This window comes from Herpailurus yagouaroundi, unplaced genomic scaffold, assembly GCF_014898765.1.
Source record: "Herpailurus yagouaroundi ecotype Mexico unplaced genomic scaffold, PumYag 250, whole genome shotgun sequence".
Classification (NCBI taxonomy): Eukaryota; Metazoa; Chordata; class Mammalia; order Carnivora; family Felidae; genus Herpailurus; species Herpailurus yagouaroundi.
In genome coordinates, this window is record NW_024412467.1 from 410,668 (window position 1) to 438,446 (window position 27,779).

Sequence of the window (27,779 nt, forward strand, 5' to 3'; positions counted from 1 at the left end):
CTCTCTCCGCGCGACCGGAAGTGGCCGTTGAAGCCGGCAGAGGTTGGCGCTGGGGAAGTGCACCCTCTTCGGCTCCCTTCGCTAGGTCTGGTGCCGGTCCCGGCGCTTCCGGACGCGCGAGCTGAGAGTGTGGAGCGCCCTAGAGGGAGGGAAGCCCAGGTATCACCATGGCAACCGCCAGCCTTGCGGCTGCGTGACGTCATCCTCCTCGCCCCGCTGGAAGCGGCCTCTGCGAGAGGGAGCTGGGGAGTCCTCGGAGGGGGCGCCCCTCGCCTCCCTCCGCGCGGGGCGGTTCCGCCCTGATCCCTTGGAGGGCTTTGTTCTTTTGTTCCGGTCTGGGAGGAAGGACTGGGAGCGGGCCCCGCCCCGCCGCTCCACCTTCCAGCGTTTCCACCCCGCAACAGGTGTGTCTTCCGTTCGCGAGCCGGGGTGTGAGCCCGCAAGTGGGCACGGAGGTAACGGGCCGGGTCTGGGGGCGCCTCTGGCCAGACTGCAGGGTGGGCACCAAGGGGTTTTTGAATCCGGGGCTGAACCTGCGTACTCGAGCTCCACTCTCTTTTTGTTCAGCGGGAGTGCCTGTTTGGTGGCTCTCGGCGGGCACTTCTCTTTTCCAAGGGTCTCTCAGCCACTGTGCAAAACTCAGAGGTGCGATTGTGACGCAGGCTGCTGACCCCGGGCTGTGTCTTTTAGGGCTGCCCCGCTCCGCCCGTGTAAGGGCTCAGCCGGCGCCGACTCCTGGCCGGACACCTGAGCCCCCCAGACCGAGGCCCCCGCTGGAAGGACGCTGCTTGAGAAATCCTGGTGTCCAGGCTCCGGAGGAACGGAATGAGCTCCTGAGATGGAAGGTAGTGGGGACTGGAGGGGGGACAGAGGGCTGATGGAGGCAAAAGAACAGTGAGGACCGGAAGATCGACTACTTGACAGAACTCATTGGTAGAGGTGGAAGTTGGGGGGGTGGGGTGGGGAGCTTATCTTAGGGATAGAGAAAAACTGCATTCCATCAAGGGGAGAGATTCTTACATTCATATGGAGAGACTTGCAGGAAGAGTTAAGTCTCCCCGGCTTCGGGATTGGGGAATGAGAAGGAGAGATGATTCAGAATGTCTGTGATCCTCACGTGACTTCTGTTTCTTAAATATTAGGATGGTAAACTTGCAGTCAGAAAAAATCTTGGTAATCATCCCTTCAGTGCAAGAATTAAATTTTTTTTTTTCAACGTTTACTTATTTTTGGGACAGAGAAAGACAGAGCATGAGCAGGGGAGGGGCAGAGAGAGAGGGAGACACAGAATGGGAAACAGGCTCCAGGCTCTGAGCCATCAGCCCAGAGCCCGACGCGGGGCTCGAACTCGCGGACCGCGAGATCGTGACCTGGCTGAAGTCGGACGCTTAACCGACTGCGCCACCCAGGCGCCCCCAGTGCAAGAATTAAAGTGTCCCTTGCTGATGGCCGTCTGTCAAGCCTATGCGAAGTGTGGCATCAAACTCCATTTTGGGTGCAGACTGTTCCCTTGTTGGCTCTTTTTTTTTTTAGTTCCTTCTATTAGGCAGAAGTGCCTAGCCCTGTAACTTCTGTGTTGGATCTTAGTTCTTGGTCTCCGAAAGCAAGAGACTGTTCTCTCTTCCACATTACTGCCCTCCAGAATGCGAATTCAGCTGTTACAACTCCTACTCGCACATTCTTTTCTTTTCTAAGCAAAACCGTCTCAGCTCCGTTGATGGATCTTATAGGACACATCTGGACCTCTTCGACTCTCCTGCAGGCGAGCATGCTTCTTAAAATGCATTGCCTGAAATTAAACATAGTTCTTTACAAATGCTTTGAAAAACACCTAAAAGGACGAATTTGTTTGAATTATATTTCTGCTGTGCAGCATCAGGTTACGTTTGTTTTGAAAAAAATCAGCGATATTGTGCTGTAAGCCCTAGATCTTTTTTACATAACCGTAGGGAAGTAGATTTATGCCATCCTGTGTAAGAGAATTGTTTTTTATCCTTAAATATCAGGACTTCACATATATGATTGTTTAGGGGTTTTTCCAGCTTGTCAGAATAATTACGAATCTTCATCTATTCAGTGTTTTTTTTTGTTTTTGTTTTTACATATATTTGTTGTAAGTAGGCTCCACACATTGAACTCATGACCTTGAGATCGAGAGGCACAGGGTCTACCGACCGAACCATCCAGGTGTCCCATTTATTTAGTGTTTTAACTGTCCTTTCCAACTTTATCTCACTGCCATATTTAATGAATATTCCTTTTATTTCTTTCTTCATGTCCTTGAACAGGTTCAGAGTAAGGACAGAGCCCTGTGACCTGTCATTATAGACTTTCCTCTGCATTGTCACTGTCTTTACATTGTTCAGATATGGCCATCAAGTCAGGTTTGGTTTAACCTATTATCATACAGTTCTTTTTTTGAATTTATTTAACATCATTAGAAGTCTTAATATTTCTTGTATTATTTATGCAGGTTCGAGATATATCTTATTGATTGTCAATTCTTTTTTTTTTTTTTAGGAGTGCAAAGAATCTCTTCTGTTTCTTACAAGTGCATATCTATCTAAAATTATCTCAAAACAAAACAAAAAGTTTGATTTTAAACATCAGCTGTTTTTTTTTATATCATCGAAGAACAATTATAGATTATAATAAAAATAACAATTCCATAAAAATAACAATAGCATCAAAAATATGAAATGGGAGAGGCGCCTGGGTGGCGCAGTTGGTTAAGCATCCAACTCTTGATTTCGGGTCAGGTCATGATCTCATGGTTTGTGAGACTGAGCCCTGCGTCTGGCTCTGCACTGAACAGCATGGAGCCTGCCTGGGATTCTCTCTCCCTCGCTCTCTGCCCCTCCCCCGCTCATGTTCTCTCTCCTCAAAATAAATAAATGAGCATTAAAAAAAACAAAACATTAAAACATATGAAACAGGAATACATCTAATATGTGTAAGCTCTGTACACTTAAAACTACAAAATGTTTCTGAGAAAAAGTTTTTTCTAGCTATATTTAGATATACTTGCCTCATAACATTGTGTAAGTTTAAGTTGTCCATAGTGATGATTTGATATATATTGGGAAGTGATTACCTCAGTAGGGTTAGTTATCACATCCACTGTTGATAGAAATGTCAATGGATATAATCACTATGGAAAGCAATACAGGTTCCTCAAGAAATTAAAAATAGAACTTCCAAATGATCCAGCAGTCCCACTTCTGGAAATGAAATCACTATCTTGGAGAAGTATCTGCACCCCCATATTTATTATAGTGTTAATCACAATAGCCAGGACATGGAAACAACCTAAGTGTCCATCAACACATGAATGGATAAAGAAAATGTGATATATGTATTTCCATAGTGGCTATACCAACTTACATTCCCATTAATAGTACACAAAAGTTCCTTTTCTACACATCTAGCAACACTTATTATCTTTTGTCTTTTTGATAATATTCTAACAGGTGTGAGGTGATAACTCACTTGGTTTGGATTTGCATTTCCCTGATACTTAATGATGTTGAGCATCTTTTTTTTTTTTTTTTAATTTTTTTAACGTTTATTTATTTTTGAGACAGAGAGAGACAGAGCATGAACGGGGGAGGGTCAGAGAGAGAGAGGGACACACAGAATCCAAAACAGGCCCCAGGCTCTGAGCTGTCAGCACAGAACCCGACGTGGGGCTTGAACTCAGGGACCGTGAGATCATGACCTGAGCCGAAGTCGGATGCTTAACCCACCAAGCCACCCAGGCACCCTGATGTTGAGCATCTTTTAATGTACCTCTTTGGTACATTTGTGTATCTTCTTTGGAAAAATGTTTATTCAGGTCCTCTGCCTATTTTTAAATTGGATTACTTGTTTTTATGCTGTTGAGCTGTATGAGTTCCTTACATATATTTTGGATATTAACCCCTATCCAATACGTGGTGTGCAAATATTTTCTCTAATTCCATAGGTTGCCTTTTCATTTTATTGATGGTTTCCTTTGCTTTTCTTTGCAGAAATTTTTTAGTTCGCTATAGTTCATGTTTGCTTATGTTGCTTGTACTTTTGATGTCATGTTGAAAAGATCATTGCCAAGACTAGTGTCAAGGAGCTTTCCTCCTAAGTTTTCTTCTAGGACTTTTAGGTTTTAGGTTTTGTTTAAATCTGTAATCTATTTCAGGTTAATTTTCATGATTGGTATATGACAGGGTTCATTTTCATTCTTCTACATGTGATTATATCTAATTTTCTTACCACTATTTTTTTTTTTTTTTTTTTACGTTTATTTTTGAGACAGAGAGAGACAGAGCATGAGCAGGGGAGGGGCAGAGAGAGAGGGAGACACAGAATCTGAAACAGGCTCCAGGGTCCAGGCTCTGAGCTGTCAGCACAGAGCCCGACGCGGGGCTTGAACTCACGGACCGTGAGATCATGACCTGAGCGCAAGTCAGATGCTTAACCGACTGAGCCACCCAGGCACCCCATCTTACCACCATTTTTTGAAGAGACTATTCTTCCACCCTTCTTTCCCCGCTGGGTATTCTTGGATCCCTTGTCAAATATGAATTGGCTAAACATAAGAAGGTTTACTTCTGGGCTCTCAATTCTATTCCATTAGTTTGTGTCTCTTTTTATGCTAGCACCATATTGTTTTCATTGCTATGGGTTTGTAATATAGTTTGACATCAGAAAGTGTGGTACATCCTATTTTGTTCTTCTTTCTCAGGATTGCTTTGTCTTTTGGGGGTCTTTTGTAGTACCGTATGGATTTTAGGATTCTTCTTCCTATTATTCTGAAAAATGCCATGGGAATTTTGATAGGGATTACATTGAATCTGTAGACAGCTTTGGGTATTATGGACATTTTAACAATAGAAATTCTTCTGATCCATGAACATGGGATACCTTTCTATTTATTTGTGTCTTCTGTGATTTTTTTTTTCATCAGTGTTTTGTAGTTTTCAGAGTAGAGATCTTTCACCTACTTGGTTAAATTTATTCCTAAGTATTTTATTTTATTGTTTTTGATGCTATTCTAAATGGGATTGTTTTCTTTTCTTTTTTTTAGATGCTTCATTTTTAGTGTTTAGAAACACCACTGATTTTTGTATGTTGATTTTGTATCCTGCAACTTTGCTGAATTTGTTGATTAGTTCTAACAGTGTTTTTGGAAGGCAGCTATGCTCACCACTATACCACTAATGCCTAACAGTGGTTTTGGTAGACTTTTAGGCTTTTCTCTATATAATATCATGTCATCTGCAAACATAATTTTACTTCTTCCTTTCTAATGTGGATACCTTTTATTTCTTTTTGTTGTCTAATTACTCTGGTTAGGACTTCTAGTATTATGTTAAATAGAAAAGGTGAGAGTGGGCCCCTCCTCTTGTCCCTTATCATAAAGGGAAGTCTTTGAATGTTTTCCAGTGAGTATGATGAGTAGGTTTGTTATATATGGTGCTGAGTTTGAAAAGTATTGGTGTTAAAAATTGTTGGAAGTATTAGGTAGAGTTCACCAGTGAAACAGTGGGCTTGTCTGTTTGGGGGGAAGGTTGAATACTGATTCAATCTCCTTACTCCTTATTGGTCTGTTCAGATATTCTGTTTCTTCATGATTCAGTTTTATTGGGTTGTATGTTTCCAAGAACTTATTTTTTATAGGTTATCCATTTTTTAAAATTTATTTATTTAGAGAAAGAGTTGAGTGTGTGCAGGGATGGGGCAGAGAGGGAGAGAGAGAATCCCAAGCAGGATCTGTACTGTCAACTCAGAGCCCAACATGGAGCTCAGTCTCACAAACTGAGATCATGACCTGAGCTGAATTCGAGTCAGATGCTCAACCAACTGAGCCAGCCGGATGCCCTGATATAGGTTATCCATTTTGATGGCACAGTAGTTTCTTGTGATCCTTTCTGTGGATCAGATTTCTGTGGTATCAATTTCTGTGGTAATGCTTCCTTTCATTTAAGCTTTTTCTCTTTTTTTCTTAGTTTAGCTAAAGGTTTTTCAATTTTGTGTGCCTTTTCAAAAAACCAACTCTTAGTTTCATTGATCTATTATTTTTCTGGTGTTTATTTCATTTACTTCTGCTCTGATCTTTGTTATTTCCTTTCTTCTGCTAACTTGGGACTCAGTTTGTTCTTTTTCCAGTTCCTTGAGTGCAGAGCTAGGTTGTTTATTTGAGAACTTTCTTTTTTCTTAATGTAGACATTTAGCGTTAATTCTCTCTTAGAACTAATTTTGCTATATCTGATAAGTTTTGATATTTTGTTTCCATTTTTATTTGTTTCGAGATATCTTTTGACTTCCCTTTTGATTTCTTCTTTTACTCTTTTGGTTGCTCAGGAATATGTTGTTTTGTGTCCACATATTTAATTTAATTTAATTAATTAATTAATTAATTTATTTATTTTTACATTTATTTTTGAGAGACAAGAGCATGAGCGGGGGAGGGGCACAGAGAGAGAAGGAGACACAGAATCTGAAGCAGGCTCCAGGCTCTGAGCAAGCGGTCAGCACAGCCTAACGCTGGGCTCAAACCCATGAACCGTGAGATCATGACCTGAGCCGAAGTCAGACACGTAACTGACTGAGCCACCCAGGCAGCCCTGTGTTCACATATATATATTTTTAAGTTTATTATTTCTTTTCAGAGAGAGAACGTGCATGCACGCACATAGGGGAGGGACAGAGAGACGGGGAAACAGAATTTAAAGCAGGCTCCACACCATCAGCGCAGAGCCCAATGTGGGCTCAGAACTCACAAAACCATGAGATCATGACCTGAGTTGAAATCAAGAGTCAGGTGCTTAACTGACTGAGCCACCCAGGCACCCCTGTGTCCACGTATTTTTGAATGACCTCCACTTTTCATATCATTGTTTGAGTAGATAGTGGGTATGATTTCAGTCTTCTTAAATTTACCAAGACTTGATTTGTGATTTTTCATATGATCTATCCTGGAGAATGCCCCTTGTGTCCTCAAGAAGAATGTGTATTTGGTGGTGTTGGATAGAATGTTGTATATATGTCTTTTAGGTCCATTTGGTCTAAAGTAGGTTCAAGTCCAGTGTTTCTTTGTTAATTTTCTGTCTGGATGCCCTACTCATTGCTGAAAGTGGGGTACTGAAGTCTTCTACTATTATGCATTGTTGTCTATTTCCCCCCTGAAACCTGTTAGTATTTGCTTAATAAGTTTAGGAGTTTTGATGTTAGTATGTATTTGTAATTATTATATCCTCTTCATGAATTGACCCCTTTATCATTATATAATGGCTCTTTTGGTCTCTTTTCACAATTTGTGACTTTAAGTCTATTTTGTCTGATATATGTAGAGCTACCTCTGCTCTCTTTTGCTTTCCTTTTGGATGGAGTATCTTTTCCCATCCCTTTACTTTGAGCCTAGTGTGCCTGTAAAATTGAAGTGAGTCTTTTATAAGGCAGTATATCAGTTGGGTCTTATTTTCCTTTATCCATTCAGCCACTGTGTTCCTTTTGACTGGAGAATTTAGTCCATTTAAGTGAAGACCTACTATTGCCTTATTAGGTTTTTTTGGTTTTTTTTCCGGCTGTTTTGTACTTCCCTGGCTCCTTTCTTCCTCTTTTGCTGTCTTCCTTTGTGAACTGATCATTTTCCATAGTGGTAGGCTTTGATTTCTTTAACTTTTGTGTATTTACTGTAAGTTTTGCTTTGTGGTTATCCTGGGGCCTACAGAAAACATCTTAGAGATAAAACAGTCTGTTTCAAGCTGATAACCAACTAAACTGCGATTCCATACAAAAACTCTATCTTATTACTGCCCTTCCTATTATCTGTCTCTGACATCACAGTTTACATCTTTTTATATTCTGTGTCTATTAATAAATTATTGTAGTTAACGTTTTTGTCCTTTAACCTTTATATGAGAATTAAATGTTGAACACACAACCATATTACAGTATTAGTGTTCTGAATTTGACTATATACTTATCTTTACCAGTGTGTTGGGTTTTTTTGTTTTTAATTTTTCCTTATTTATATTAGAGAGAGAGAGACAGAGTGTGAGTGGGGGAGGAACAGAGAGAGAGGGAGACACAGAATCTGAAGCAATCTCCAGGCCCTGAGATATCAACACAGAGCCTGACGTGAGGCTTGAATTCACGGACCATGAAATCATGATCTGAGCCTAAGTTGGATGCTTAACCGACTGAACCACCCAGGTGCCCCATTTACCAGTGTGTTTTGTAATTTCATGTTTCATGTTATTAATTAGTATACTTTTACTTCACCTTGAATGATGCCTTTCAGCATTTCTTGTAAAACAACTCTAGAGGTGATGAACTCCTTCAACTTGTGTTGTATAGAAAAGTCTTTATCTCTCCCTCATTTCTGAAGCATAGCTTTGCTGGGTAAAGTATTCTTGGTTTGAAGTTTTTTTCTTTTAGCACATTGCATATATTATCCCACTCTGTGCTGGCTGCACTTTTTTTTGCTGAGAAATCTGCCAGTAGCCTTCCCAGGACTTCCCTTAAATGTGAACAAAATTTTTTTTTCCCTGTTCCTACTTTTATAATTTTCTCTTTGTCTTTGATCGTAGACAGTTTTATCATTATGTGTTTTAGAGAAGATGTTTTTCAGTTGAAATTATTTGGAGACCTGTGAGCTTCATGAACTTGGAGGTGTTAGTCTCTCCCAAGATTTGGGAAATTCTTAGTTATTATTTCTTTAGATAAGCTTTCTGTTCCTTATTTCCTTTATTCTTCTGGGACTCCACTAATGTGTAGATTGTTTTTCATAGGCATTCTTTTTTTCCTTTATCTTCCTCTGAATGGATAATTTCGATGTTTACTTATTTTTGAGAGAGCGAGAGATGGGAGTGAGTGGAGGAGGGGCCGAGAGAGGGAGATACAGAATCTGAAGCAGATTCTTATCAGCACAGAGCCTGACACGAGGCTCTAACTCCCCATGAGATCATGACCTGAGCCAAAGTCGGACGCTTAACTGATGGAGCCACCCGGATGCCTCTGAATGGATAATTTCAAATGACATGTGTTCTACCTCACAGGTTCTTTCCTCTCCATGGTCCAGTGTGCAACAGGTGTCTTCCATTGCATTTTTCATATCCTTCATTATGTTCTTTGGCTCTAAAATTTGTTTTGGTTTGCTTTGCCTTTTGTTAATGATGTCTATCTGCTAAACTTCTAATTTTATGTATTGTTTTCCTAATTTAATTTAAATATTTTTCTGTGTTTTCTTCTAGCTCACTGAACATCTTTAAAACAATTATTTTGAATTATTATTATTTTTTTTTTGTCATGTAAGTCATAAATCTCCATTTGTTTGGGGTTAGTTAAAGGAAAATTGTGTTCCTTCAGTGGTGTCCTGTTTTCTTGGTTTTTCATGTTTCTTGAAATCTGGTGTTCCATCTTTGCATTTAAAGAAGTAGTCACCTTCTCCTGTCTTTACTTACTGGTTTCAGGAAAACAAATACCTCTGTCAGGGATTCTGAGGCTTTCTCTGACCTTCTATGGCTATGTCTGCCTCACATTTCTTATTCCCTCTTGGCTGGGAATTCTTAAAGTTGTGTGCCTTCTCTCAGTCCTGCAAAGCCAGGCTGAGTGCTGACAGACTCCCATTTGCTCTCCTTGGTGGTGCTGAATGCTGAGGGCTTAGTGCTTTCTCTCAGCCCTGCAGGGTCAGGTCGGCCCTCTGCATGCGCTCACTAGTTGTCTACAAAGTCTCGCTCTCCCCTCCATCAGGAGTGTCCATAGGGAGCCAGCCATAGGGCCAGGGGTGTTGTGGGGAGGTATGTAGGGCACTGGAGGTGCCCATGGGCTAGTTGGGGGTATCTGCAGCTGGAGCATCCCCAGTGGGTTGGCTTCCTGAGGGCCCATGAAGTGGCTTGTAGGATCTGTGGTCCTTCATTTCCCTCTGAGAGCACCGACTCCTGTTCTCTCAGCTGCTCCCTGTCCCCCAGTCACACGGTCTCTGGCTGGGTGGGAAGGAAGTGGTTCTCGTTGGCGGGAAGCTGAATATTCTCACAGTCTCACTTTCCCCTGTGGGAGAAATAAAGGGCCTTGAAGGTCTCTCGGCCCTGAGCTTTACCACCTTGGGGGTGGGGGGTGATGCAGATAAAGTGAAACTGCCTCTTGCATCTTCGGAGCATCTGGTCCTGGGTGTGCTGAAGCTTCTCTGTTGGGCTCCTGGACTTCCACACAGACCACTGTGAACCATCCCTGGGTGATTGTCTGAATCGTGTTCTTTGAGGGAAGATGATAGAAAACTCTTACTCTGCCACGTTGATGACATCCTTCTCCTCAGTTCTCTGCCTATCATATCTTTTATGAACGTTCTTTTTAATTCTGAGTTCCTCAGAATTATTGCCAGAGTAATTTCATTGTAAGTCGTTGCCTTTTGTTTTCTTTTTGGGATTTTTCAGTTGTTTAGTTAGGATTACTTTTCGTGAACCGCCGTCCCTTATGGTCCTGATACCTGTAACATGTAGTGAGCATCTGCTGTTGCCAGGCACCTACTTGCTTTCTACAGGTGTCACTGGTGTTGGTTCTGTGGGTTTCTGTTACTTGAAATCAAAAGCATCTTACCCATGTTTCTCATTTCTGTTTTCCTAAAGTTTTGGGTACATAGCTGTACATGGTCATTTCCTTCTGTCCATGGATGGATGCATGGACAAAGATGTGGTACATGTATACATAGATATATGCACACAATGGAGTATTACTCGGCAGTCAAAAAGAATGAAATCTTGCCATTTGCAACTACGTGGATGGAACTGGAGGGTATTTTGCTAAACAAAATTAGAGAAAGACAAAAATCAGATGACTTCACTCATATGAGGACTTTAAGAGACAAAACAGATGAACGTAAGGGAAGGGAAACAAAAATAATATAAAAACAGGGAGGGAGACAAAACATAAGAGACTCTTAAATGTGGAGGACAAATTGAGGGTTAATGGAGGGGTTGTGGGAGGGGGGAGAGGGGAGGGGCTAAATGGGTCAGGGGCACTAAGGAATCTACTCCAGAAATCATTGTTGCACTAGATGCTAACTAATTTGGATGTGAATTTAAAAAAACAAGAATTGTTAGCAACACTAAATAAAAGACAAAAACTTAAAAAAAAAAAAACAAAAAAAAACCTCTTGGGGCGCCTGGGTGGCTCACTCAGTTAAGCATCCAGCTTCAACTCAGGTGAGGATCTCAGGATTTGTGGGTTGAAGCCCCAGATCAGGCTCTGTGCTGACAGCTCAGAGCCCAGAGCCTGCTTCAGACTGTGTGTCTCCCTCTCTTACTCCCCCTTCCCCACCCCCATCTCAAAAAGTAAACATAAAAAAGTTTAAATAAAAACTATAAAATCACATCTTCATTTTTTTTCCTCAAAATTTCTATTACAGATCAGTTTTCCCTTACTGATCAAATTTAAGTCTAGAAAAATAAACAGTTCCTTTTGTTGCTTCCTCTGTTTTCTGAGAACCGGGCTTCCCTGGTAACCATTACTCTGAATAGACCTCCCCAAGAGCAATGTTTGTTTTTGTTGGTTGACATATCAATTATATACATAAAGTGCACAAATCTAGAGTATAGTGCTTGATTAATTTTTTATGTATCATATACCAGTGTAATCACCACCACATTAAGATATAGAATGTTTCCGATGCCCCAGAAGTTTCTCTTGTGCTCCTGCCCAGTTGTTATCCCTCCAGAGGTAATCACTGTTCTATTACCATAGACCAGTTTGGTCTGTTTTTTTTTTTTTTTTTATTTAAGTGAAATTACATAGTATGCGTCTTGTTATGTTTTTTGTTTTGCTCAACATTATGAGTTACATCCATGTTATTTGGTATATCGACAGCTCGTTCTTTATACTGTTGAATAATATTCTGTTGTATGAAAATGTCATGGTTTATTCATGTTGAAAGATGTTTGGGTTATTTCCGGTTTGGGGCTATCATCAGTAAACCTGCTATGAGCAGTCCTGTACAAGTGTTTAGGTGGTTGTAAGCCCTCACTTTCATGATTGTAGGCACACGAGTGGAATTGCTGAATTCACAATGAACATGTTTAAAGTCAGTATATACCTGCCAAACACGTTTTCTATGTGATTGATAAATTTACAGGCAACTGCACAAAAGTTCCAGTTTCTCTATGTCCTTGCCGCAGTTAGTACTGATCAGGTCTGTTTAATTTTTAGACAATCTAGCGGGTAGGTAGGATGACTAATATATGCTATTGTGATATTTAATGTTCATGAATAGCAGAGTTTCAAAGGGCCTGGGAAGTAATCGTATCTTTTTTTCATTTAAAAAAAAATGTTCATAGATTTTTGAGCGAGAGAGGGAGGAAGAGAATCCCAAGCAGGCTCTGCGCCGTCCGGGCGGAGCCCCATGCAGGGCTCGAACTCATGAACCACGAGATCGTGACCTGAGCCGAAATCAAAAGTCAGATGCTCAACCAACTGAGCCACCCATGTGCCCCTGGAAACAATCATTTTTTATTCAGATGTTGGATATAGCGGAGACGGCAGCAGAAATACTTTGCCTCAGTTAACAGGGAACATAGATTGAGTTGAATGATGCTGTTAAGTCTAGAGACAGAACTGTGAGAGTAATGCTTTACCTCCCGAGCCTACCGATGAGGGTGCCACGTGCTAGTCAGCATTTATCTTGTCTCTTTTTTTGGATTCTGAGAAGTAAAGGAAATGGCATAATAGTTCCTGCTATTCTCACGTAGAAAGATAATCTGGATTTAAGATTGCAGGGACCAGCTAATGTTGACACGACTCACTGTGGTTTCTTCTTCTCCAGATCCGACCTCTTCAGAGTCCACCCTTCTCCCAGGGGGCCATACTCTCCTCCCACCAGCCAGTTTTCACGTAAGTCGGAATGATCCCAAATGCCATTTTAGTCCTTCGAGTGGATTGTGTATTTTTTGCTGTGGGGCATGTTCATTTAAAAGCCAATGTTGGGAATTCATTCTGGGCTCCCACCTGCCCAGTGACCTTGTTCGGACCTCTGCTTCTTCAGCTTGACTGACACGTTTGTGACTTAACCTCTTGCTTCGTATCTTGTCATGCTCCAACAGTGAGAGAGCAAAAGAAGATCAAGTCTTGACTTGATCCTTAACTTGAATAGGCCAAATGACCGCTAAAAACCAGAACAGGTAAATATAAAACAGGTTAAATGAGTACCGTGAAAATAGAGAATGCAAAAAGTGTGTGGTCTGGCGGGGTCAGGAGAGTTTCACGGGGATAAGGGATTTGTGTTACTAGTACAAGGATGGGTGACATTTGGATATATTTTTTTAAATGTTTATTTATTTATTTTGAGAGAGAGTCAGTGAGTGGAGGAGGGGTAGAGAGAGAGAATCCCAAGCAGGCTCTGTGCTGTCAGCGGGGCTGGAACTCATGCACCGTGAGATGGTTACCCGAGCTGAAATCAGGGAGTTGGACGCTTAACTGACTGAGCCACCCAGGCACCCCTCGGTATGGAGAAGATTTTGAGCAAAGGTTCACAAGTAAGAAAGGTGTCACATAGGGTTCATGAAGATTGTGGGAGCTGGTTTCTTTGGGCAGATGGTAAACAAATGGTTGAAGAAGTTGGAACAGGACAAGCCTCTGATGTCTAGACGAGGTGTTGAAGGCTTTATTCTGTAGGCCATTCATGAACCATTAGTGGTTTCTGAGGAGGGATTGGACAGGACAATGTTTTAAGAAAAAACAGTAACTGAGAATTTAGGAAAAAAAGGTAACCATTATTCCACCAGGTATAATTAACCTCAAGCCCCCCTTTAATCAGGCTCCTTTTTCTTAGATTTTTTTCCCCTACTTCTTGTCCCACAATGTAATCGTCAAAGAAATGACCCCAGTTCTTCCTACTTTGAGCTCAGACTCAAAGACTCTGGTAGGTCTTTATTTTTTATTGGTGAATGATATGATAATAAACTGTGTATATTTAAAGTGTATAACTCGGTAAGTTTTGACGTACACGTGCACTCATGAAACCATCACCACAGTCAAGACAGTGAAGATACCCAACCAGAGAACATTCTCTGTATGACTGAATCTTTTTGAATCTGAGACTTTTGTTCTCATTATAGTCTATCTTGATAAATGAGCAGTGAGCACTTGAGAAGAATGTGTATTTTTTCAGGTTGTTGGGTAGAGGATTCTAAGAATGTATTTGTTTCCTTTTACAAGGTTAATGGCTTGAACCCACACATTTACTGGCTTAGTTGCAGGGGTCAGTAGGCTGGGCTGCATCCTCTGAAGGCTCCAGGGCAGAATCTGTTCCCTTCTTCCAGCTTCTCGAGGCTGCCTGCATTCTTTGGCTTGTGTCCCCTTCCTCCATCTGCAGACCTCTCTGCGACTCTGACTTGTTTCCCTCTTCACATCTGCCCTGTGACCTTCTTGCCTCCCTCTTGTAAGGACTCTTGATTACCTTGGGCCCCTCATGCATTCTGGGATATTTCCCCACCGGGATCGCTTCTGCAGTGTCTCTTGTATGAGATAATAATTTCATAGGTTTTAAGGATTAGGATGTGGACATCTTTGGGAGGGCCACTATTCCATATACCACACGTGTCATTTAGGTCAAGTTGTTGTTCAAGTGGGTTTTTTTTTAATATATATATTTTTTATTTTTGAGAGAGAAAGACACAGTGTGAGCAGGGAAGGGGCAGAGAGAGAGGGAGACACAGAATCCGAAGCAGGCTCCAGGCTCTGAACTGAAAGCACAGAGCCTGACCTGGGGCTTGAACTCATGGACGGCAAGATCATGACCTGAGCCGAAGTCAGACGCTTAACAGACTGAGCCACCCAGACGCCCCTCAAGTGTTTTATATCCTTACTGATTTTCTACTTGTTTTATCAAATGTTGTGATAGGGATAGTGAAATTTGGGGCTGTTATTATATAGATTTGTCTATTTCTCCTTGCAATTCCATCGGCTTTTCCTTCATGTATTGTGAAGCTGCTTCTAGGTGTGTAAACATTTAGGATTGTTATGTCCTCTTAATCACCTGACCTTATTTATCATTGAGGAATGAACTTTTTATTTTTTATGCCTGGTAATGTTGTTTGTCTCGAAACTTACTTTGATATTTGCTTGGTGTCAGCGTAGTGTATCTTTTTTCATCCTTTGCTTTTACTTTGTGTCTTTATATTCAAAGTGAGTTACTTATAGACAACATGTAGTTCATTGGGTTTTGCTTTTTCTGTCCAGTCAGGCAATCTGCCTTTGCGCTGGGGTGTTTAGGCTATTTATTTAATGTGATTTTATATCTAATATGATACATTTACATTTAACGTGATTGTTGAAGTGATCAGTGTAAGTCTGCCATCTGGCTTTTTTTTCTTATTTGTATTGCCTTCATTCCCTTTTTCCTCTATCCGTACCTTCTTCTGGAAACTTAATACTGCTTAGGATTCCAGTGTGTTTTCTTCACTAGCTTACTAGCCATAACTCTTGGTTATTTTATCTGTTGCTTAAGGTATACACATTTATTGCCATTTACTTTCAGGCGAGGCTGCCCTTCAGGAATAACGTAAGAACCTTCCAGTAGTGCACTTCCAGTCCACTCCTCCCAGTTTTTAATGCAGTTATTGCCATATGTTTGTTTTTCAAGAAATTTTATTTTTTTCTTAATATTTTTTTAATGTTTATTTTTGAGAGTGAGAGAGCATGAGCTGGGGACGGGCAGAGAGAGAGGGAGAGAGAATCCTAAGCAGGCTCCATGCTGTCAGCGCAGAACCCGACTGGGGGCTCGAACTCACGAACCATGAGACTATGTGACCTGAGCCAAAACTAAGAGTCAGACACTTAATCGACTGAGCCCCCCAGGTGCGCCCCCAGACACGTTTTACTTGTACACCTGTTATAAATCCCACAATACTTATTTTTGTTTAAGCAATTACCTTTTATAATTTTTTTTTTCAACGTTTATTTATTTTTGGGACAGAGAGAGAGCATGAACGGGGGAGGGGCAGAGAGAGAGGGAGACACAGAATCGGAAACAGGCTCCAGGCCCAGAGCCCGATGCGGGGCTCGAACTCACAGACCACGAGATCGTGACCTGGCTGAAGTCGGACGCCTAACCGACTGCGCCACCCAGGCGCCCCAAGCAATTACCTTTTAAAGAGCTGGAAAAAATAGTAAGAAAAATGTATATATATTTATCCACCCAACTACTATTTCTAGTGTTTTTCATCCTTTATGATGTACATCAGTGATTCACAATTATGGTGATTTTGACCCCGGGGACATTCGGAAATGTCAGGAGACATTTTGGTTGTCCTGACTCAGTGGGAAGTGCTGTTGGCATCCGGTGGGTTGATGCAGTGATGCCCCTCCCCCCCCCCGGATTATTTAAAAGAATGATCTGGTCCAAAATATCCGTAACGACAAGGTTGAGAACCCTTGGTGTAGGCCCTTATTTTCACCTGGTATCATTTCTTCTTCTGCATGAAGGTCTTAAGATTTCTCAGAGCACCTTTGTAGCCACGGAATTCCTTCAAATTTTTATATCTGAAGAAGTCTTTATTGTGCCTTTGTTTTTCGGTTCTACGTTGACCGTTCTCCTCTCTACACTGTCTGTCCTGTTCTACGCTGTTGCTTCGTTTCCTCCTCTGTGCACTGTTTGCGTCGAAAAAGCTGCTGTCATTTCTCTGTTCCTTTATATTTATTCACGTGCCCTGTTTTTCAGGATTTTCTCCATCACTGGGTTTGAGCTATTTAATTAAGATGTGTCTCGATGTAGATTTGTGTCTCTTATACTTGGAGTTCATGGAGTTTCTTCGATCTGTGGGTTTACAGTTTTCATCAAGTTTAGAAAAAAAATTTATTTCTTCAAATTTATTTCTTCAAATGTTTTCTCTGCTCCTCTCCTCTTCTTTTCTCAGGGACTCCAGCTACACACGTAATGGGCCACTTGAAGTTGCCCAGAGCTCCCTGAAGCTACATCTTTTTACATGTTTTTTTTCCTCTTTCATTTTTGATAGTTTTTATCTCATTGTCTTTGAATTTATTAATCTTTTCTTCTTCATCCCTAATCTGCCATGAACGCTATTCAGTGTGTTCTTCATCTCCAGACATTCTCATTTTTAGCTCTAGACGTTCCACTTAGGTCTATTTAAAAAATGTCTCGCGTGCCTCTATTAGCTTTTTGAACATACGGAATGCGGCCAGAATAATTTTTAATGTTCTCATCTGTTAATTCTAGCAGGTGTGTTAGTTCCGGGTTGGCTTTAACTGGTTATCTTCCTCATTATAGCCTGTATTTTCCTGCTGCTCTGTATACCTCATAATCTCCGATTTAAATCTCTGATTTAACTTTGTGTTGGGTTCTGCATAGTTTTGCGTTCCTGTCAAATATCCTTGAGCCTTATTCTGGGATGCAGTTATGGTGCCCGAACCAGTGTTTCTTTCAAATCTCGTTTTGAGGTCTGTTAGGTGAACCAGGACCGTGTATGGTCTAAGGCCACTTATTGCCACTCTTGAGACACGACCTTCCTGCGTATTCTACCCAATGTCTAGTGAACCGTGAAATTTTCCACTTTGACCGATGATGAGAATGGAGACCGTTTCCAGCCCATTTTGAACGCCAGTACCGGGCGATTCTCTCCCTGCCTCCGGTGGCCTCTTCGCAGCCACGCACGGCTGGGTACTTGCTGGAAGCTCCAGCGGGAGCCTCGGCGGTTCTTCCGGCTTCTCTGCTCGCTGTCTCCTCCGCGGCCCTCTGTCCCGCGGGCTCTCGAGGCAGGAAGTGGGAGCAGCTGTACGGCCCACCTCACCGCTTTACCGATTCTTAGGGATGGCTGTCCTTTGTTGTAGCAGATTCGTTGTCTTGGAAACTGTTGTTTCGTATGTTTTGTCTGGGAGTTGTTGGTTATTTCATGCAGGAGTGTAAATCCAGTCTTGTTACTCTCGTCTGGACCACAGCTTGATCTTCTTGAAGTTTTGCGGGGTTTTTTGATGTTTGTTTCAGGTAGAGAGCACGAGCAGGGGAAGGGCAGAGAGAGGGAGACACAGAATGCAAAGCAGGCTCCAGGCTCCGAGCCGTCAGCCCAGAGCCCGACGCGGGGCTCAAACCCATAAACTGTGAGATCATAACCTGAGTTGATGTCGGACGCTTAACCGACTGAGCCCCCGAGGCGCCCCTTGCGGTTTGTTTTTGATCCCTAAGCTTTCTTAAGGCTGGTCTAGCCTAGCCTTACTCTGGGTCCATTTTTCGGGCTGCCCACGACCACCCTTGAATTCGGTGATTTGTCAGAATGACTCGCCCAACTCGGTGGCAAGACTTAGGGCTAAAGATTATTACAACAAAGGACACAAAACAGCGTGAGAAGGGAAAAGATCCCGAGCGGAATCCAGAGACATCAGGTACACGCTTCCGAGTCCTCCCTCTGTGACGGGTCACGCAGAGGCACTTCCTTTCCAGCTGGGACGCACGGACAGGGGAGGAGACGGGAAGCCTGCTGGAGTCCTGAGCGGCTCTGGGCGGCTGTGGCGCAGACCCCGAAGTGGGCGCCGCCGTGTGCGCGTGTCTTCACGTGCGGACAGGTCTGGGACGTGGCGCGTAGGCACACGGTAACACCGCCGTCGGGGACTCCCAGGCATTCGTTTCCAGGGCTTGTTCACGTGTCCCTGCAGCTTAGCAAGCGCCGAACAGCCCAGACCTGCCGCTGTTCCTCTGGCCTCGCTCCTGGAGTGTGCCGGAACGTATGGGAGTGGAGCGTGCGCGTCCCCTCCGCTCTGGCTCTGTCACCGCGGCAGCTGTCCGTGTGACAGAGCTTACGCCATAACGTGCACGTTCCTCCGCGCGCAGTCCTGAGCCTCCGGCGTGGTCTCGGGGAGACGCCCGCCCGTCGGGGATGGGCCCTGCCTCCTGCTGTGGGTCCCTAGCGCCTCCGGGGCGGAAACGAGGGGGTGCGGGGCTCAGGTGACCGGTTCCCCTCTCTCCGTCTGCCTGCTGTTCAAGCGCCAGCGTGTTTGTTTCGGGGCGTGCGCTCGCTTGCACCGGGAGAGCCCGTCCGGTCGCTCTGCTGTGGTTAGAGGCAGAAATCTCAACAGTTACCAATTTCAAACCAAATTAACTCACCCGATTTCAAACGCAGAATAAAGACAAAAGTAGGACGTCTCCCGTCCTGCCTCCGAGTCCCACCACACAGCGCCACTGATATTTGGTTGTGTCGTCTTGTAGGTTTTTTTCTGTCATTTACGTAGAACTTGCCTGTTCATAAGAACAGAACCAGGATCAGGCCATGTATACTGATCTTCGTATCACACGTCATTTCCTAATTAGGGCACATCGAGCTGCTTCATTTAAAAGTCCGCGTCAGGTGCGTAGCGCGGATACACCACAAAGTCTGTAAGCACTGTCCTGTTAATGGGCATTTGCTTGTTTTCCCTCCACGGTGTTGCGAGGGGACTGGTGGTATGTCTTTGCATCCGAGGTGTTTCTGGAGAATAAATTCCTACAGGCAATAACGCTGGATTCACGGATACGTGCATTTCAAGTTCTATGGCTCCCGTCAGATTGCCCGGGAGACAGACCGCGTGTCCCTGCCAAGCTGCACATGCGCGCTGCCCGCGGCGCTAGCCGGCCTGAGCTCCTCCCACCGAGGTGGCGGTGGAGTGGGGCATTTTTTCATGGCTTATTTAACACTGTCGGGTGAATTGCCTGTTTGGGTTGTTGGCTTTTTTTTTTTTATTGATGTGGGTTCATCGGGCTTCTTTTGCTATTTGTGGGATCTCAGAATATTGCCTTTTAATGGCTTGGGAAGTTTTACACATTTGTGTGGCGGTGTGGGTCAGTCTGTCTTAGGATGTTTGCTTTCTACACTGCAAGATTATAAACCCTACCTCTTATTCTATTTTTGCTTTTTCTTAAAATTGAATTTCGACTCAACAGAAATATTTGTGTGCCATGAAGGAACCCACCTTCATTTTTTTCTCTGGACAGTCACTGTTATGACACCGTTTGGGGACTAATTCAGCTTTTTCAAACTGATTTGATGGTTGCTCAATCCATATATTCAGTTCTTATAACCATGGGTCCGTTTTTGGACTGTTTTGCTACATTGAGTTTTATTCCTTACTCGGCCACTCAGTTTTAATTTATCTTAATCTTTTGGTATACATCTTGGTATACTTTGAGATGTGATAGGGAATTCTCCCCAGATTCTTTCAGAAACATTTTTGATTGTTACTGAACATTGTAGGTAGTAAAACATTTCATTTTTGTTAGGTGTATTATTAATACTTGATAGACCTTAGAACACAGAGGTGACGATGACTGACCACAACAAAGGCCTCCATTGACTTACCACTAATTGTATGCCAGACCCTAAATGTGTCACGTTGACTTCTTATATAGATCTCACAGGGAGCCTACGAACGAGGTACCGTTTTTATAGTCACTTCACAAAGAGGAACCATCAGAGTCCTTTTCCACATGGCCCCGCAACTGTCTCGCCTTGCTTCTGTCAGTGTTGCCGACTTGGCCCTTTCCCCGGGTTAGTGCGTTATGGCTGAGGAGAAATATGTTTGCTATTTCAGGAATCCGTGACCTTCAAGGATGTGATAGTGGATTTTACCCAGGAGGAATGGAAACAGCTGGACCCTGTACAGAGAGACTTGTTCAGGGATGTGACGCTGGAGAATTATACACACCTTGTCTCTATAGGTAAGGGTCTCTCGGAGTTAAGTGTCTGTGGGTGTGGAGGAGGAGGGCTCTCTGCTTCGGTAAGTTTTTGCCTCTGATGAAGTTAAGGAAGCAAAGATTGCTAAGTTTTGAAAAGGTTTCTACTCTCCTACCAGGTAGAAGTACAACCTAGTAATTTTTCTGAACCCACGTCAGTTTCCAGATTAAACCATGTCTGGGCATTTGGACCGCTGAGGCTTTATGTGCTGTTCAGAGCCGTCGGATTTGTCCCACGGGGCTTTTACTGCAGCCAGACACCTTTTTTTCCCCCTGTGAGCAGGACTCCAAGTCTCCAAACCTGACGTGATTTCCCAGTTAGAACAAGGGACGGAGCCATGGGTGGTGGAGTCCGGTGTTCCGGGAGCTACTGGCGGGGGTAAGTACTGGGGACCTGAGGCAAGAGCATCGTCACTTCTAGGCCTCAGCCTGGCAAGAGGTTTTTATGGCTGAAATCTAGATAGATCTGTTTTTCTTGAAAGCAGCTCCCGTGGCGAAACGAGAATCCATCCGGACTCTTGGGCTTTGTGAGAACACTGGGGCCTTCGACATCTGTTCTAGTTTTATATTCCTCTCCCAGGAGGCATCCTTCCTGCCTTGTTCTGAAGGCAACCTCTTAACCTGGACTCCGGTGGGTTCCATCTTTCCCCACCTCCTTTGGGACTCTGATCTAACTGTCTCTTAACTATCACCTCGCTGTACAGCCCTACAGGGTTGTTTTCCCCCCTTTTTTTAGATCTACAGGCTCTATTACTAGGCCTTTCAAACGGAAACAGTAACCTAAATTTCTGAATACTTTTACTCAACACTGGTCATCCTTTCGGCCACCATCCAGGCTGCCTCCTTGCCTTCCCAGCCAAACTCTGCACGAGCGAGTCTGTGTCTGCAGTCTTCCGTTTTATTCCTTACGCCTCCGATCCTACGACTCAGACCGTCCTTGAGACTGTGAATAACTTTCTTGTAAACCGTGAATTCCCAACTGCACAGAGAGACCTCTTCAGAGATCTGACCCTGAAAACGTATACAGACTTAGTCATACAAGGTAAGGGATAGATCTGCAGAGTCAGTGAGCTGGGGCGGGGGTTCTTTTCTATGGAGAAAAGAAAGTACTCTGTGTTCAGATTTGGGAAGTGTTGGATCATCTAAAAGTTTAGCAGGTTTCTTGCCAGAAGAACTCAGATTTTCAAATACGTAGTTGGCCATTAGGAATTTCCAACAGGGTTGCATGGAATGGCACATTCTGCCTCAAACCCTCACCCTCCCAACAGTGAATCCTTTCCAAACTGCACAATTAAAATAGTTCCCTTAGAGGCCCCCTGGGTGGCTCAGTCCATGGAGCGTCCGACTCTTGGTATGATCTCACGTTCTGGGAGTTTGAGCCCCACATCGGGCTCTGTGCTGACATCGTGAAGCTTGCTTGGGATTCTCTCTCCCTCTCTGCCCGTCCCCTGTGTGCACTCCCTCTCAAAATAAATAAATTTTTTTTTTAAGTTTTTGACAGAGACAGAGTGCAAGCATGAGCTGGGGAGGGGCAGACAGAGAGAGACCGGGGGAGACACAGAATCCGAAGCAGGCTCCGGGCTCCGAGCTGTCAGCACAGAGCCTGACGCGGGCCTCAAACTCAGGAACTGTGAGATCACGTCCTGGGCCGAAGTCGGATGCTTAACCGACTGAGCCACCCAGGCGCCCCCAAAATAAATACATTTTTTAAAAGAAGATGGTTTCATGGAACACAATTTAGAAAAGTGACTTAAAAAAAAAAAAGCTTTTTTTAAGTCATGCTTACACATTAACTTTTGGGGAAAAAAATGGTCAAGTTTTATTACAAATTAAAAACGAAGTTTTTAAAAATTCCAACTTGAGCAGATGAAAAAGCAATTTAAAAATATGTATCGAAAAATCCTAGATTTTTCACAAAGTGCTTTAGTCATTACCAAAAAGACTTATTTAGGTAAAAATACTAGACCCCTCATGTTGGTGTCTCATGTACATGAGCTGCATACATAGCTCATGTAGGTGGTGGTTCCAGTGACCCGGTCCGTAGGTAGAAGACAGTCCCTTGAAATATCTGGCTCCATTCTTTGGTTTACTTTTGTTCCTGGGACGTGACCAAACGATGGCCATCTTGTAAGCTGGCTGTTGGTCCCGCCCACTTCAGCCCTCAGAGCAGACTTCCTCTTAGCTGCGGACCTGGCACTTTTTGCCTCCGTAAAAGCAGTTTACAGATTTACAGAAATGTACAGGTCATCGGAAGCGGTAACAATACCTGCACCGAAGTGGCTCCTGGTCCTTGTATTGTCTTCCTTGCCCTCTTTCTGCCGTCTCCTCTGGGCTGTCTTGGTGACCTGGTCTCTGCAGAATCTTGATGCGTAGCCGCGATCCCTACGGTCTCCCCGGTGTGTGGCAGTCCGCCCGTCCGCGTGTGTGAGTACTTCTCCACGCACAGGGGTGTTGCGGTCCTGCGCTCGGTGCCCACAGCTTCACACTAGTAAAGTGCAAATGCCTTTCTGCAGTAGGAACGGTGCGGTTCAGTCTGGCCTTCTGGAACTTTCTCTGTCGTAGACCCTGGGTCTGGAGTTCTCTCTTGTCTAGCAAGAAAGCCGGATGCAGGATTAAAAATGTGAGAGAGGCTAATGTCGGGAGGAGACAAGAGCCCCGAGCAAGGGTCTTGCTTCGTTTTTATTAGGATCAGGAGGCGTACAAGCCTGGGGACGGGCACGTACAAAGAGACCGTGAAATCCATGAAATCGTGAAGGTTAACTCATGGGCGTGGGGGGAGGGGGTTTTGAAGGTAGGCGGTGTTGGGGGTTTGGGTCAGTACAAAATAAACTCCTGGCGGAAGGTTGGAAGGTTGGGTCTCGGGGACTAGGGGGAGCCTGCACCTCAGGGTCCACAAGCGCCTTTCTTTTGCTAATTAGCTCCGCTCTGGGTGACATCATCCCATGGTGGTCTATAGCCCTCTGTACCTGTTTGCCTAATTGGGTCCGTCCTTCCTGTGAAATCAGCTTCCTGCTACTGTACTAAGTCGGGGGGGACGGGGTGCTTTCCGCCCTGAAGCCTCATCTTGTTTAGCTCCTCCTGGATGCTGTCATCCTTAGAGTCCCTATTCTTAAACCTCTGCCCCTTTACCTGATCTCACCCACCTCCCTCGTCTACCCAAGCAGGGCCTTGGGCGTGTTCCTCCTATGGCTCGGTGCGCCCTGCGCCTTGGAAACCCAGTGGTGCAGGCTCGGGAGTTCCCGAGCTCACGCCCCACGTCCTCCAAGCCTTCCTTCTCCGCCCGCCGCTGCCCTTCTGGTCATTCCGTTGGTTACCGCGCAGACGTGACAACGTGGAGAGCACGTCCCGGCTTCCCCTGGGACTCCGGGGCTGGAGACGAGCCGCCGAACGGCCTCACAGGCCGCGGTCTCCACCTGCTCACCGGGAAGCGCTTCTGGGAGCCGTTCCTCACGGGCACGTGCTGTACACGTGGCTTGCCAGGTGCCGTTCTCTTAAGGAAACGTACCGTACCGGTTTCTTACGCGGAGGCTTGGCCGTTCCCCAAGACCCGTGTCGCGTGGACCTTCCCGTCCCTGCCGGGGACGCGCCGCTGTCAGGAGTCCGCCTGCGCCATTCCCCAGGGCGCCAGGGACGGAGAGGGGACAGGAGAGCTCTGGGCGCCTGCTGGCAGGGACCGTGACGAGGCCGGCAGCACGGGACACTCGGGGTTCCCAGGGGTCTGCCGCAGCCTCCTGTTGTCAAAGGGACCAAAGAAACACGTTTTAAACGCGGCTTTTGATCTTTCCCGACTCGACCGGCGTTGACGGGCCTAGTTTTAGTTGTCGCCTGTGTCTGGGGCAGCGCTCCGCCTCCTGCCCGTGCCGAAGCGCCGGTCTGGCGCCGCTTCTGTTGTTTGTTTGCTGATAAACTGCCTTGTGTGTAGATTATTACGTATTCGACTCTGCTTATGTTTTATTGAGCCCCTCCCCCGAAACGTTCCTGTCACTTCCGCAGCTCTCGCTTCCCCTGAAGCTGATCTTTCCTGTTACTTGAGCGTCTGGGTCCTTCTACTTTGGGCATCTTCCACGCCCACAGACACCACCCCAGTCTGCTCCGTCACTGCCTTTTCTCGTTCTCAAAATGCCGAAAATTGACCTTGTCATCTGCCTGCCTTGAAGTATTTCCTCTGTTGACAACTTCGCGTCTCTGGCAGAGACAGGCTGGGTCGTGTTCCAGGCTAAACACCGTGGTCTTAGCCAAGTCTTCCCGTTCTGTCCCTACTGGGAATCTTGATTCCTTGATTTTTGTTTTGCTGTTCAGTGGCAAGGGATCCCACTTCAGACCACCTCCGTTAGCCTATCTGTGTCTCCTCTTGGCCAGCTCTGTGGTCTGTCCTTAATCTGCTGTGACCTCAAGTGGCGTTTCCTTACTGGCTCTTAGAGATGATCTGTGATGTGGAATTAGACATTGTCTCGCCGCTTTCGGATTTTATTTATGGCTCTCCTTGGCTCTTTCCAACGTTCTCCTCAAATAATAGGGCTGCGCTCGAAAGTCCTCAGGACTTCCCAAAAGCTTTGTTTTTAGCTTCATTAGATCATTCCCACAAGGGCAGTTATTTTCCCGCCTTCTGAATAGAGAATATAGGTGTTTTCTTTTTCTTGCAGACCATGACATCGGACCAGAAGATAGCCAAGCAGTCCCAGAGCCGGACATTTCTGAAGAGCAGCCGTGTCACGGGGCAGTGGTGGAAAACCACAAAAGGGAAGACCCTCACGGTTCTGACTTTTCAGAAAGTTGGGGGTACGAAGGCAGTCTGGAGAAGCGTCAGGCACACCAGCAGGCGCTGCCAAGAGAAATAAAAATAACCGAAAAGACAATACCCGCTTGGGAGAGAGGCCCTATAAATAAGGACTTTGAAAAAAGCATCAGTGTAAGCTCAAACCTTGTGACACAAGAAACATCTGCAGAAGAGACCGCTACTAAGACGAGCGTCAAGCAGAATACAAACCCGGTCAGAAAAGAGAAATCTTGTAAGTGCAACGAATGCGGGAAAGCGTTCAGTTACTGTTCTGCTCTCATTCGCCATCAGAGGACGCACACCGGGGAGAAGCCTTACAAATGTAACGAATGTGAAAAAGCCTTCAGCCGGAGTGAAAACCTTATCAACCATCAAAGAATTCACACTGGAGATAAACCCTACAAATGTGATCAGTGTGGGAAGGGCTTCATTGAGGGTCCGTCTCTTACTCAACATCAAAGAATCCACACTGGAGAAAAACCCTATAAATGTGACGAATGTGGGAAAGCCTTCAGTCAGAGGACCCATCTTGTGCAGCACCAGAGGATTCATACTGGGGAGAAACCGTACACCTGCAATGAGTGTGGAAAAGCCTTCAGCCAGAGAGGCCACTTTATGGAACATCAGAAAATTCACACAGGAGAAAAACCTTTCAAATGTGATGAATGTGACAAAACCTTCACCAGGAGCACGCACCTTACTCAGCATCAAAAAATTCACACCGGGGAGAAGACCTATAAATGCAACGAATGCGGGAAGGCCTTCAATGGGCCCTCGACATTTATTCGTCACCATATGATCCATACTGGTGAAAAACCCTACGAATGCAACGAATGTGGGAAAGCCTTCAGTCAGCACTCCAACCTCACCCAACATCAGAAAACACACACCGGGGAGAAGCCGTACGACTGCGCCGAATGCGGAAAGTCCTTCAGTTACTGGTCCTCCCTCGCTCAACATCTGAAAATTCACACCGGAGAGAAACCTTACAAGTGCAACGAATGCGGGAAGGCCTTCAGTTACTGCTCGTCCCTGACGCAGCATCGGAGAATTCACACCAGGGAAAAGCCCTTTGAATGCAATGAGTGCGGAAAGGCTTTCAGTTATCTCTCCAACCTGAATCAACATCAGAAGACTCACACCCAGGAGAAAGCTTATGAATGTAAGGAGTGTGGGAAAGCCTTTATTCGGAGTTCATCTCTTGCTAAACACGAAAGAATTCACACCGGTGAGAAGCCCTATCAGTGTCACGAATGTGGGAAAACCTTCAGTTACGGCTCCTCCCTGATTCAGCACAGGAAGATACACACCGGAGAAAGACCTTACAAGTGTAACGAGTGCGGGAGAGCCTTCAACCAGAACATACACCTCACGCAACACAAGCGGATTCACACGGGAGCAAAGCCTTATGAGTGCGCGGAGTGTGGCAAAGCCTTCCGGCACTGTTCCTCTCTTGCTCAACATCAAAAGACTCACACGGAAGAAAAACCCTACCAGTGTAATAAATGCGAAAAGGCTTTCAGCCAGAGCTCTCACCTGACTCAGCACCAGCGAATTCACACGGGAGAGAAGCCCTACAAGTGCAACGAGTGTGACAAAGCCTTCAGCCGCAGCACGCACCTGACCGAACACCAGAACACGCACACGGGGGAGAAACCTTATAACTGTAACGAGTGCAGGAAGACTTTCAGCCAGAGCACGTACCTCATCCAGCACCAGAGGATTCACTCGGGAGAGAAGCCTTTTGGATGTAGCGACTGCGGGAAAGCCTTCCGATACCGCTCTGCTCTCAACAAGCACCAGAGACTGCACCCGGGCATATGACCCTGGCGGGAACATCACAGACGTGGCGGACACATTTGCTCCGGCCTGTCCTTTGGTTAAGTGCTGAAGATTCAGAGTGAAGTGAGAAACTGCCTAAAAGATGTTAACTTTTCACGGTCGCACTATGGAAGGGAAAGTACATTGGGATGAAGTAATCCAGTGGTTTCCGAGCAACTTTGTGACATTGGAAAATTCGACTGTTTTAAGCTTCACTTTGCTCCGTGAATGAGGGGATTTGGAGTGGACGCTTTCAAAGGTTGTTTGGAATTTTATATTCCACTTTTTTGTGTTCACAGTGTACTCTTGAACGGGGTCACTGCACGTCAGCATTTTGCTGTGTCGCATCTAGAGTGTGTATATTTATGCATGTTTTGCCAATAGAAAGCGTCTGTGCTTCAGTAACTAGGCTGGGGATCTCTTATGCTTCTGTTCTGATGCATTTAAGTTGATTAACTGGTTCCTAATAAAAAGAACTGTAAAGCATTCTTAAATTAA

General features: G+C 44.8%; 1 protein-coding gene across 4 annotated transcripts; it reads left to right on the forward strand.

Moving 5' to 3' along the window:
* Positions 1-27,779, forward strand: ZNF184 (zinc finger protein 184). Of its 4 annotated transcripts, none has more exons than XM_040460345.1 (6): positions 1-404; positions 691-845; positions 12,794-12,861; positions 20,542-20,668; positions 20,967-21,062; positions 25,327-27,779. In XM_040460345.1, the coding sequence occupies exons 2-6, from the start codon at positions 839-841 to the stop codon at positions 27,282-27,284; spliced, it is 2,256 nt and encodes a 751-aa protein (XP_040316279.1). In that variant the 5' UTR covers positions 1-404; positions 691-838; the 3' UTR covers positions 27,285-27,779. The 4 variants fall into 4 exon arrangements, with proteins under 4 accessions (XP_040316279.1, XP_040316278.1, XP_040316276.1 ...); XM_040460344.1 differs by lacking the exons at positions 1-404; positions 691-845 and adding exons at positions 1,446-2,187; positions 2,289-2,384; XM_040460342.1 differs by lacking the exons at positions 1-404; positions 691-845 and having other exon boundaries at positions 12,420-12,861.

Coding starts and splice junctions, on each gene's coding strand:
- ZNF184 (XM_040460342.1), top strand. CDS start 12,757: ATGTTGACACGACTCACTGTGGTTTCTTCTTCTCCAGATCCGACCTCT. Junction 12,862..20,541: donor TCCCACCAGCCAGTTTTCAC/GTAAGTCGGAAT, acceptor TTGCTATTTCAG/GAATCCGTGACCTTCAAGGA. Junction 20,669..20,966: donor TACACACCTTGTCTCTATAG/GTAAGGGTCTCT, acceptor CCCTGTGAGCAG/GACTCCAAGTCTCCAAACCT.